This window comes from Nyctereutes procyonoides, unplaced genomic scaffold (assembly GCF_905146905.1).
Source record: "Nyctereutes procyonoides isolate TBG_1078 unplaced genomic scaffold, NYPRO_anot_genome, whole genome shotgun sequence".
Lineage (NCBI taxonomy): Eukaryota > Metazoa > Chordata > Mammalia > Carnivora > Canidae > Nyctereutes > Nyctereutes procyonoides.
In genome coordinates this window covers 3,104,243-3,117,326 of record NW_026575121.1, presented here as the reverse complement: position 1 = coordinate 3,117,326, position 13,084 = coordinate 3,104,243, and the positions used below count along the sequence as shown (strand labels likewise).

At 35.4% G+C, this 13,084-nt stretch overlaps 1 protein-coding gene across 2 annotated transcripts in view; it reads left to right on the top strand.

Annotated features, from left to right (window-relative positions):
* RB1 (RB transcriptional corepressor 1) overlaps positions 1–13,084 on the top strand; it is a 140,246-nt gene that overhangs the window by 32,721 nt on the left and 94,441 nt on the right. Inside the window, exons 4-7 of one of the 2 annotated variants that reach the window (XM_055335859.1) lie at positions 741–860; positions 5,782–5,820; positions 6,789–6,856; positions 11,674–11,784. In XM_055335859.1, the coding sequence (XP_055191834.1) occupies positions 741–860; positions 5,782–5,820; positions 6,789–6,856; positions 11,674–11,784 (338 nt within the window). Of the gene's footprint in view, positions 1–740; positions 861–5,781; positions 5,821–6,788; positions 6,857–11,673; positions 11,785–13,084 lie in introns of those variants that run through there. The other variant, XM_055335860.1, reaches the window with a different exon arrangement.

Genomic DNA, 13,084 nt, shown 5'->3' with positions numbered 1-13,084 from the left:
GTCCAGAGAAGAATGTTAGAGCCCAAGTGGGATGAGAAAGGGATTAATATGGATGTGCTTGAGGGTGAGGGGCCTGATATGGCCTGCTTGGTATGCAGTGTCAGAGACCAAAGTGTGTGGGCAGCGAGACCACATGTGAAGTGAGTGCAGTCTGGGCTGGGGAGTCAGAACCCTACTACGGTGAGGAAGATTTCCATGTGGAATGGTGAGGGCAGTCTAGGATGGAGAGTCAGTCTGAGCAGGAGAGGACAGTACCCATGTGGGAGAGTCGGTAGCTTTGGAGACAGAAGGTAGTTATATGCAGAGGAATTGACTAAGTGAGTAAATAAAGATAAATGGATCGCAGCTTTCTCACTGTCAAAGAAGAGTTATAAATATGGAAAGGGAAACACTAGAATAAACCATGTGGTTTTATTTTGGAATTGGATAAATGGATGTGAACTTAAGATTTTCAAAACATGTAGGTGTAGAAATAAATATGTATGCCTATCATAACAACTTTTTTTTTGTATAGATTGTTGTAGGTGTAGTAGGTATAAAGATATAGGGGTATAGGTTGAAGCTAGTTGATTTTTACTCTTCAAACTAGTAAAATGCAAAAAGTAGTTCCTTCCAAAGGATAGGGTCGTGATTTGGTGTAGAGTGAATAAACTTTTGAGTTGAAATGACTATGCTTTGAAAGTGAAATAAAATGATTTTTTCAATTACAGATTCACTTTTTTCTATTCCTTTCTTTGTAGTGTCTACAGATTCTTTGATTTACTGAAAGAAATTGATACCAGTACCAAAGTTGATAATGCTATGTCAAGACTATTGAAGAAGTACGATGTATTGTGTGCACTCTACAGCAAATTAGAAAGGTATAGTTAAGGGATCCCTGGGTGGCGCAGCGGTTTGGCGCCCGCCTTTGGCCCAGGGCGCGATCCTGGAGACCCGGGATCGAATCCCATGTCGGGCTCCCGGTGCATGGAGCCTGCTTCTCCCTCTGCCTATGTCTCTGCCTCTCTCTCTCTCTCTCTCTCTCTCTCTCTCTGTGACTATCATAAATAAATAAATAAAAAAAATTAAAAAAAAGAAAAAAAAAGAAAGGTATAGTTAAAATTTTATTAGGACTGTAACCCAGTTTTTCATGTTACTGTTGATGATTAGATTCTGAGAACTGTATTTAGTAAAGTTATTCGGTATAACCCCTTAGATTTATTCCCTTTGTTACTAATTTTTTTAATTGGTTCTTAGCATTCTTTTTTATCCAGTAGTACACATTCTGAATGTTTCCTCTAAAACTGTTATACTATCCTTTCATATTTCTCATCTGTTTTAACAAAGACTTTAATCTTCTTTGCCAAGACTTCCAATTCTCAGTGGAGGAGTGACCTAAATTTAAACTTCTTCCTAAAGGTGTTATTTAATTTAGAAAGAGAAAAACATACTGGCAGTAGAAGGTGTACGTGACCTATACTACCAAGCTATAGTTTGTATTCTCATTGGTGGTTTAGGAGACTTTTCATTACTGTTTAACTGGGAGAAAGATGAAATTCAGATAAACTTGAGTTGTTTTTTAATACATTTTCCAGCCACGTCGTCATTGCCACTGGTACAATGCCAAATCTGACATGTGCCTATTACTATGTTCATTTGGGGGCTCATTTCACTTTGGTGAGAATATATGAAAGTTAATATTTTAGCTAAACAAATAGTTGTAAAGGGAGGGGGAAGAAGAGGCAAGTCCTTAAATATTCTAGGGAGAATGTGTATGGAGATAGAGCTGGAAAGAAGCATCTTCTCAGAAGGATGTCTCTATTTTCCTTTTCCTTCTTTCTGATTGACATGTCACTAACACTTTAGAGATATGCTAGAGGATAAGAAAAGTGGAGAGAAAAATCAAGATTGGCCTAGGGCATTTGAAGAAATTTTTCTTGCTCCCTGTTTTAAATTGTAATAAAGTCACGTTGGCCATCATTATTTTCTTTTGCCTTTTCTTGGGTGGAGTAAAATCTCTTTGCACAGAAAAAAGAGGATTTTTTTTATTATAATAAAAATTAATTTGTACAAGGAATGTAGACTAATTATAAAGTACTTAGAAAACAGAAGAGCATAAATAAAATATGAATCACCCTAAATTTTGATATTGGAGGTAACCAGTTTTCATATTTAGAATATTTTTCTTTTGGAGATTGTTTTATGTTAATTATATGGCATATGTAATTTTTTCTTTTTTTTTTTTAACCTAACTAGGATTTTCCTATATGCTTTTCTGTCCTTTAAAGTTGTTTATGCCTTTTAACTCATATCTTGGAGCTTGTCCTAAGAATGTTATCTTAAATAAAGAAGAGCTTTAGAGATTTTTATCACAATATTATTTAAACCAACGAAAAACTAGAAACAACCTATTTATGCATGACCAAAATAAAGAGTAAGATACAAATACGCTCTAAACACTAAGTATTATAAATATAAAATAAAATTTGATGAGGAGTAATAACAATATGGGGAAATGCTTCTAATTTTAAATATAAAATTTGATGAGAAAAAAACAAAATGAGAAAAATACTTCTAATGTTAAATAAATAAAGCAGGATATAATGTGATTAAAACTACAGAAGGAAGTCTTATGTATTGAATGAAGCAATGTATTGACTCTGATGTATTGAATGAAGTAACTGGGAAAGAAGTAGCAAAATGTTAATCAAGATTTTGTATGAGTAACTTACATTTCTAAAGAGGATATGTTACTAGTATAATAAGCAAAACCTTCTGTAAGCCAATATTTGAGAAAAATCTGTTCTGCAAAAATTAATCCCTCAAAATCTATAATTATCAGTTAATGTTATTGGGTTCCTTTATACATTCTCTATCATTTTTCTTTTGCTACTTTCCTGATTTTCTCTTTATTTTTAAACAATTTTACTGTGTTATATCTGGCTGTGGATTTCTTTACATTCATCCTACTTGAAGTTTATATTTTTTAGATGTGTTGATTAATGTTTTTCATCAGATTTGGGATGTTTTCAGCTATTTCTTTAAATATTTTTTCTAGGGGTGCCTGCGTGACTCGGTCAGCGGCTGCCTTCAAGTCAGGTCACTTGTGGGGTTCTAGGATCAAGGCAGCATCAGGCTCTCTGCTCAGTGGGAGCCTGCTTCTCACTCTGCCACTCCATCTGCTTGTGCACTTCTCTCTCTCTCTCTCTCATATTCTCTGTCAAATGAATGAATGGATAGAATCTTTAAAAAAAATAAATATTTTTCCTGCTCTTTCTGCCCCCCAACACTTCCCCCATCCCAGCTGTCTTTCTGGTACTCACATTACACATGTGTTGATGTATTTTTTTGGCATCGCACATTTCTCTGAACCTCTTCATTTTTCTTCTCCCCTCCGCCTCTGTTTTTCAGACAACATAATCTCTTTTGACCTAACCTCAAATTTGGTGTTTCTTTCTTATGCCAGCTCAGATCTACTGTTGAGCTCATCTAGGGAATTTTTCATTTTGGTTACTGTACTTTTCAACTCAAATTTCCATTTGGGTCTTTTGAAATAATTTTTCTTTATTGATATTCTCTATTGGATGAAACAATGTCAGAATATCTTTCTTCCTTAAGCATGGTTACTTTTAATTCTTTGGATATATTAACAATAGCTCCTTTGAAGTCTTTGTTATGTCTGGCACCTGGGCTCTCTTGAATGCAGTTTCTTTTGCCTGTTTTTTTCCCTCATACTTTCCAACTTTGCATATTTCATTTATTTTTAAAAACATTTTTGAAAACACTATAGTAAGTCTAGGTACTGGTTCTCCTTTCTCTTGGGGCTTTCTGTTGTGGTTGTTTGTTTATAGTGGCCTTGCTGTATTATTTTAGTGAAGTCTATTTGTCCCATAGTGTGTAGCCTGTGATAGTGCTCTTCAGTGTAGCCATTGGGCATGTGGCAGCCGCTTTGGGGTGAGTCATTTTCAAGGGGTTCTCTTTGACAGTCTTTTCTCCTGATCTCATGTTAATACCTAGCTGTTACCTTCCACTAATTGCTGACTGATTGTTTTGCTGTTTTTGACAATATCCTACATCTCAAATTGCTTCACAGTCTGATCCAATTAAGTTTGGCTTCCTTTGCAAGAATACTCTTTGACATCAGCCTTAAGGCTTGTTCTTTTTCCAGGAGAGCTCTCCTTAGCTGTGTCTTCCTCTGGTTCTCTCCTAAGTGGTCTAGAATTTAGCTTGTTGCTTTCATAGAACTACTAGCCTCCTCTTAACTTGCTCATCACCAAAATTTCCATTGTTTTCCTTAGCACTTAGACTTGAAAGTCCCCACACTGTGTTCTAAATGAAGTTAATTCCCTTGGAGAGAGCTTAGAACTCTTTTTTTCTTGGGGTGCCTGGTGGCTCAGTTGGTTAAGTGTCTGACTTTGGCTTAGGTCATGATCTCGAGGTCCTAGGATTGGGCCCCATGTTGGGCTCCGTGCTCAACTCTCCTCTCTTCTTCCTTACTCTCCCTCACTTCCACATTCTTGATGTCTTTTGAATTTAAAAAAGAAAGGGGGGGGGGTGTTTAAGACTTGCCTCTCCCCTGGGTAACTTTTCTGTGTCACTGCTCAGGAGATCAGAATGGGAACAGTGTCCTCTTCTCTTGGAATGTCACTTTTGCTTTAAGAGTGTTACTGAGAAGAGGTAATAGTCCTTGGTCTTTGCAAATTGCCTTTCATGTCTGAAACCTCTGTCTTGTGAACTAATTGGGGTAAGAGAAGTCAAGGCCTCAGTATTTTTGATCTGCTGTGCCTGTAATAGAACTTTTGCCCTATGAGTGGGGGCTAAGTGGAGGAAGGGAGCCCTCTAGCCTGGTATAGGCTTTCTGCAACACAAAGCTGGAAGTAAATAGAAATGCTCATTACTTTCCTTTCCCAGAGTGATAGTCCTAGGCTGATAGCTGGGGAGAGAGGGAGTCCTGTGTCTTAGCTGCACCTGCCCAAGGTAGAGCTTCATTATGCTGAACTGGAAGGGCGGAGGAAGTGAGTTTTGCTTTGAATTTCACAGACTATTTTTGTTCTTGCCAAGAGTTAGTAGATTTTCTTGAAGAAATGTTTCCTTTTTTGCTTTATGCCCTTAGGAGAATTTCTAGAGACTTTAAATGATTTTTTTAAGTAATTTCAACCAATTATAGTTATTACACTGGGGAGCAGATCTATGGAGATTCTTACTATGCCATTGTCCTAAACAAAGGCTTTATAATACTTTTAAACTGAGTTATTTTATTAAGGCTAATAGTTAAATAAGCTTTTATGACCTGTTCTGGGATTCTCACTAGATGAAGATTTAACTACAAAATGTATTCTGAGTTACAAATGCACATATGGAATCCAGTCCTTTTGTAATTAGATATTACAATGATATGTGAAATGTCATGTATTGGAAAAAAGCTACCTTAACTTTTTAAATAGTGCTATACTTTTTTGGTCTTTAAAATGTATACTTTTTAAAAAAGATTTATTTATTTTAGAGAGAGTGTGTGCATGAGTAGGGGGAGGGGCAGAGGAAGAGGGAGAGAATCCCAAGCAGACTCGCCGCTGAGCTTGGAACCCGATGCAGGGCTCCATCCATCAACCCTGAGATCAGGACCTGAGCCAAAACCACGAGTTGGACGTTTAACTGACTGAGCCACCCAGATGCTCCTAAAATGTAGATTTCTTGAAATAAGATGAATAAAGCATGATAAAATTGATCCCTAAATTATGAAAAGAATTTAAAAGTAACTTTTAAAAAAGCCATAATGTTAATATAATTATTTCTTCCTTTTAGGACATGTGAACTTATATATTTGACACAACCCAGCAGTTTGTAAGTAGTTCAGAACATGTTATTTTTATCTTTTTGGTTTCTTAAAAGATTTTTCTGGAAAAATCACAAACATGTTGATAATGCCAGGGTTAGTTTGATTGATTATAGCATGCTACTTCATAAATTAAGGTTGTAGATTTAAACCCTATGCATATTACTTATTTTCTCACAAAGAAAATGATATGAAATATCTGCCCTTTACTACAAGGAGAACTAATAGGGTGGAAGTTGATTCAGTGCAACATATCACCAGTTCTGGGAAACATGCAAATTCACTGACTTAACCTTTTTTTTAGTGTTTGTTATTGGCACTTTATTAACTTTATTAAGACTGAGAGCATAGTTTGTGTGACTAAATGTGAAAGTGTATATTAAAATTTCCAAATTATTTTTTTAAATGTATGATATATACTCCAACAGAATACCCATGTAAAAGCTCTAGAGATTTTCTTTGGAAACAGAATGTAGTATATGAGATTTTCTGCCTCACTGAACTAGTAGTATTGAAGATGATAGATACAAAGGGAAATTATATGTTTATTAATTATATTAATCTATTCAAGATGTTAATACCAACAGGTTATCAAGGCATAGTGTTAAATTGGTAAACTAGAGTCACCCAAACCTGTATTTTTCTGCTTAAGTGTTGATTTTAATTAGAAAAGAGCAGAAAAGTATTAATTAGAAACCAAGTATATCATAGTATACCACTTCCTGTGCATCTTTTTAGATTAGAATATAAATATTAAATATTTCCTTTATAAAATATATGCTACTTTATGGGCTAAATATAAATATCTTGGTAGAAACACTAAATTGAGACAACTTGAGTTAATGTGGAAGTTGTGCATTTAAAATGGGTTATATTTTCTTATGCAATCAACTTAGGCCTATAATGTAAAAAAAGGAAAAAAGATGGTTGGAAACTGTCAGAATAATTTTTTTTCTCCTTTCTATTTGTTTACTAGGATATCTACTGAAATAAACTCTGTGTTGGTGCTAAAAGTTTCTTGGATCACATTTTTACTAGCTAAAGGTAAAGTCACTATGTTTGTTACATGTTAATGTTTCAAATGTAATAAAAATTCTTTTGGACTAGATTCAAAATTTGTTATTCAGTTTAATGTTACTCCCCCACACCCCCCAAACCTCTGAGTGGCTTGTTACCTATTAATAAGTTCTTGTAATTCTGGCACTGTAAGCAGCTTTGGAAATTTCTAATTTTATTTCTGCTTTTAATATCCTTTTATTCTTCCTTTTTAAAAAAAGTTACTCTTATTAAAATGATACATATTCATGATACATAATTCAAATAATAAATTATTTTATATAATTTTACTCAAACTTTACAGAAAAAAAATAAGAGAAATGGGGGGAATTTTTTTTTAATAAATTAATTTTTTATTGGTGTTCAATTTACCAGCATACAAAATAACACCCAGTGCTCAGCCGGTCCAGTGCCCCCCTCAGTGCCCGTCACCCATTCACCTCCCCCCTCCCCTTCTACCACCCCTAGTTCGTTTCTCAGAGTTAGGAGTCTTTATGTTCTGTGTCCCTTTCTGATATTTCCCCACACATTTCTTCTCCCTTCCCTTATATTCCCTTTCACTATTATTTATATTCGAAATGGGGGGAATTACTTAAATTTAGATCAGTGTTTTGTCACTTAAACAGTATTATTTCCTAGAATATTTTTCTAAGATTATGAAAAAGCATTACTAAAAAATTAAGGTTAGAATCTTTATTGTATTTATGTTTTGACATAAAGCAATTTATATTAATCTGCTTTGAAGAAAAAGAATGTTAGAACAGTATTACCGCTCTTCCTGTTACGTCTCCATCCCCCACTTTCAGATTTGCTTATTATCATTACATTACCAATGATAATGACATTTATATTCCATTCTATAATTATAATTACCTGTTTAGTCTCACTTCTGTATATCATTGGATTCTAAGCTTATCACCACTCCTCTATTATAACTTCTCCATTTCTGAGTTCTTTATTTTGATTCATCTTTAGCTGGCTGGTTTTTACCAAGAAGGAATTTTCCAAAAAAAGGTTTTGGGCCCTATATTCCCTGTATTTGTCATGTTTATGAATCATGTCTGTAGTCTTTATACTTGAAGGACCACTAGGCTGTCTATGCTATTCTTGTGTCATACTAGTTTTCCTCAGGACACTGTTTTATGGCATTGAACATTGCTGTTGAGAAATAGGAGACTAGCTTTAATTTTCCACCTCACTCACTTTCCGAGTACTTGATTTTTTTTTTTAAATTTGAGGCTCAGTACCTTAACTAGAATAGCTCTTGATTTTATTATTCCATATTAGTTTTTCTTCTAACACGGTACCTCTGTTTAAACTGCGGTTCTGCTCTTTATTTCAAAAACCTCTTAACACACTACATTTTAAAATATTGTTCTTTTTTAAAAAAAATTATTTATTTATTTATTCATGAGACACACACACACACACAGAGAGAGAGAGAGAGAGAGAGAGAGAGAGAGGCAGAGACACAGGCCGAGGGAGAAGTAGGCTCCATGCAGGGAGCCCCCCGACGTGGGATTCGATCCCGGGTCTCCAGGGTCAGGCTGTGGGCTGAGGTCCACGCTAAACTGCTGAGCCACCCGGGCTGCCCTAAAATATTGTTCTATTCAGTTAGGTATTATTCTGTTATGTTTCAGGAACTTAACTATCTTATGTTGGATTGTTTTTGTCCTCCATATTTACTTTCTTTTCTCTTATTATTCTGTTCTTTGGTCTTTTTCTTATTTATGAACTGTTTCTGTCTCAAGCCTTTCTTCTGTTTTGAGCTAAACTATATTTTAATGGTGTTATTTGGTTCTCAGTTTTTCCTTAGCTTTTTGTTGTTTTTATACAGTTCGTTTTTTATTTCTTAGTGCAAGGAGTCCTAGGGCATTTTCTTCTGATAGATTATCTTCTAGATTAAGTTCTCTCTCTGTCTTTTTCCTTTTGTATGTTGTGACTCTATATTTTCTTTTCTTTTTCTTTTCTGTAGTATGTTTGCATAATCGCTGTGCTTCTCGCCTACTCCCTTCTCCCCATGTTACTCCCTCCCCCATGTTATGTGGGCAGCCCTGACCTGATGTTCTACTTTCTCTGCTGTGGTTGGTGTGTGATGTTCTGTTTTCTCTGATGTAGTGTGAATAAATCTCTTTTCACTCACTTTGCATTTTTATCTTTGGCTGATTGTGTTTTCTAAAGAGATACAAAATGAGTACAGCTTTTTTTTTTTTTTAAGATTATATTTATTTGACAGCACAAGCAGAGGGGAGGGAGAGGGAGAAGCAGACTCCCCACTGAACAGGGAGCCCGAGGGAGGGGGGGCTCGATCCCAGGATCCCAGAATCATGACCTGAGCTGAAGGCAGATGCTTAACTGACTGAGCGACCCAGGCACCCCTGCATGTACAGGCTTTTTATTATACTTTTAGTCAGAGGTTGAGAGAGAAAGTGGAGAATTCATCTGGAATGATATGAGTCTGTCGTTCTAAGATTTTTGTTAAAACGAACTCTAAAATAGAACACTTCTAGTGATAATTACATCCTGTTTCCATAGTGGGATTGTGTTGGGATTTGGATTGGTCCCCAGTTCAGCATTGCACACTAGAATCTCTGTGTTTGTCTGAAAGTTAGCTTTCCTTTATTTCTTCTGCTTTACCTTATTCTATCATTAGCAATTTCTACTCCCTCCAAGTTAGAAGAGAAGGTGAAGATACTCTGAATCAATAGCTCTCAAATTTGATGTTGTTACTGTCACTTAGTACATTTTTTCATTTTATTTAATTGGGTATTGGAGGACAATTCTTTGATATGACTTTACCCTACTATTTTTAACTCCAAGTCCTTTATCATTCTTTACCTCTGTGGTATTTCTTAATAATTTCTAAGTCTATTACAAACATGTTTGCAGTATACATATGGATCTAAAAAACCTACCTGAGGGGATCCCTGGGTGGCTCAGCGGTTTGGCGCCTGCCTTTGGCTCAGGCCGTGATCCTGGAGACCAGGGATCGAGTCCCACATCGGGCTCCCTGCATGGAGCCTGCTTCTCCCTCTGCCTCTCTCTCTGTGTCTTTCATATGAATAAATAAATAAAATCTTTAAAAAAAAATAAAAAAAAAATAAAAAACCTACCTGATGCAGGGTTATCTGTTTTCTCACATTGTTTCTATACTTTCAGTATTTGTTTGGATTATTAATGGTCTAGTAATCAGATACCAAGAAAATAGTGAGCCAAATTAAACTTCTTTTAAAAATATTACACAGGGGCAGCCCTGGTGGTGCAGCAGTTTAGCACCACCTGCAGTCCAGGGCGTGATCCTGGAGACCCGGGATCGAGTCCTGCATCGGGCTCCCTGCATGGAGCCCGCTTCTCCCTCTGCCTGTGTCTCTGCCTCTCTCTCTCTCTCTCTCTCTCTGTCTCTGAATGAATAAATAAATAAATCTTTAAAAAAATATATTACACACAAAACAATAAAAATACTACACAGCATAGAGCAACAAGCAAATATATCATCACTGTATTTGATCATGATTTGTATACCTGCCCTATTTTTTTCCTCAGGTTTTTTTTTTTTTCTTTTCCTCAAGTATTATAGGCAGTTATTTCCTTACGCTTTCTAGTTGGGTATTTATTGTATTAACTTTATAGGATTTTGTGCAAAATAATTACTTTATAGATGACTTCAGTTATATGCTAATTTTGTTTTTCGGTTGTTAGCTCATTATGGCTTTGGTTATTGTAACATCTTGGAAGGGGTTAAAATAAAAAATATGAAGTTTCATAAATAAATAGAACTAAAGCTTACCATGTATCATACTTCAAAATTATTTTCAGGGGCAGCCTAGGTGGCTCAGTGGTTGAGCGTCTGCTTTCAGCCCCCGACGTGATCCTGGAGACCCGGGATCAAGTCCCAGGTTGGGCTCCCTGCATGGAGCCTGCTTCTCCCTCTGCCTGTGCCTCTGCCTCTCTCTCTCTCTGTCTCTCATGAATAAATAAATAAAATCTTTAAAAAAATTATTTTTAGAAATAATAAATTCCATAGCTCTTACCAAAACTGGAAATAAGTTTAAAAAAAAGCAAAGACTGGGGATCCCTGGGTAGTTCAGTGGTTGAGCGTCTGCCTTCAGCCCAGGGCGTGATCCTGAAGTCCCGGGATCGAGTCCCACGTTGGGTTCCCTGCATGGAGCCTGCTTCTCCCTCTGCCTGTGTCTCTGCCTCTTTCTCTCTCTCTGTCTCTCATGAATAAATAAAAATAAAATAAAATATTTAAAAAAATAAAAATTAAAAAAAAATAAAGCAAAAACTGGGATGCCTGGGTGACTCAGTGATTGAACATCTGCCTTCGGCTCAGGTCGTAACCTTTGGGTCCTGGAATCGGGTCCCACATCGGGCTCCCTGCATGAAACCTGCTTCTCCCTCTGCCTGTGTCTCTGCCTCTCTCTGTGTCTCTCATGAATAAATAAATAAAATCTTAAAAAGAAAAAATAAAAATAAAAAGCAAAAACCAAAATGAATGTAGACATAGGGCATGAATAATAATAATAATAATAATAATAATAATAGCTAGATGTAAAATTCTCATAGTAGATTTACGCTTCATTTATAATTTCATAAGTTCATATATTTATATGTGTATTTTTATATATTTCAAATCTGAGTTCTTGCAAAACAAAAAAAAAATTTAAGTTCTTTAACATGCCTCTAGCGATTCTGGAACAAATCAATATGTGCATATTCCCATGCTCACAATTCTCCCTTATTTAAACATCTCAATCTCAATCTCTAATCTGTTACTTTACATTATAAACCTATTTTATTTTCAGGGGAAGTGTTACAAATGGAGGATGATCTCGTCATCTCATTTCAGTTAATGCTCTGTGTCCTTGACTATTTTATTAAACTCTCACCTCCTGCATTGCTTAAAGAACCATACAGTAAGTATTGTACATAATTTATGCATCTCCTACATCATCACCCAACAATTGTTTTTTTAATGTTGACTAGAACCAAAACATACTTCTAGAGCTGAATGGATGATAAAAAAGAAATCAAACATGGACTCTGCCCTCAAGTAGTATAAGATATAATAGTAGAGATAAAACAAGGTAGTCATCAGTAAGTAGTCTGGGCCAAAGTACATTAATACTATGAGAGTTCAGGAAGTGTGGAAGATTTTTAGCTGGTGAAGACCAAGGAAGATCATATAAAAAAGGTGGATTTGAAATGAGTGTTGAAGAGTAGATAGCATTTGGGTGTTAGGGGAAGTTGTGGTAGGATATTCTCAGTAAGAGGTAAGACAGAGATAGGAGTGAAACTTCATGAGAAAGAGTAGTTCATTCTGCAGGAGGAGATTACCTAATTCGTGTTATTGGATGCTACGATTATTATGTGACTAAATTTTTTTTTGCATATGAATTGTAATTGATCTACCTTAATGGATCATGAGGTGGGAAGTGTTTTTAAATGAAAGTAACTGTTACTAAAAAAACTGAAACATAAATAAAAAAAACAACTGTTGCTGGAATAGATAGCATTAAGGAAAGATGAGTATATTCCTCTTAAAATGGCATTGTTTCTTTTGGTGGCATCAACAGTAGAATTTCAAAATCACTTATACTACAGAGAAATGTAAACTTAAGTAAAGCTGAACTGATCCGTTGGTCCTAAAATGATTAAAGTATTAATAATACTAAAAATAATAGAGGACAATTCAAAACATGAAGTCTCAGTGTTTTTGGAAATGCCTGAAAAGCTGAAGCCTAATTAATCTTCTTGAACAATAACCTCATGAAAAAATGAAGTCTGGAGCAGAATTTTGAAAATGTGTTGAATATGGTTTGACAGGAAAAGGTCAGTAGCAGAAACCACATACAAAACAGGAGAAAAAAAAATAGAAAACAAATATATTTTAAAAATTTCTGAGTCTGCAAGATGATATTTTTTCCCTCACTTTTTTTTTCATTGTTACAAATTTAGTAAGTTGATGTCAGATATTATTTTAGGTTGACAGGCTTTGTTCTTTCGGATTATTTGAAAGTACATTTTAATTTTCTAAGTGCTGTCTTAAAGAGAAACCAGGATGAGGTGATAAATTGAATAAGGTAAACTTCTAATTAACTTTTTATTATGAAGAATTTCAAGTGAATATAAGAGTAGACAATAGTATAATAACCCCCATGTACTTAATTACCACCTTCAGCATATAACTTTGGTCAGTCTGTAGCCCCATCTGCT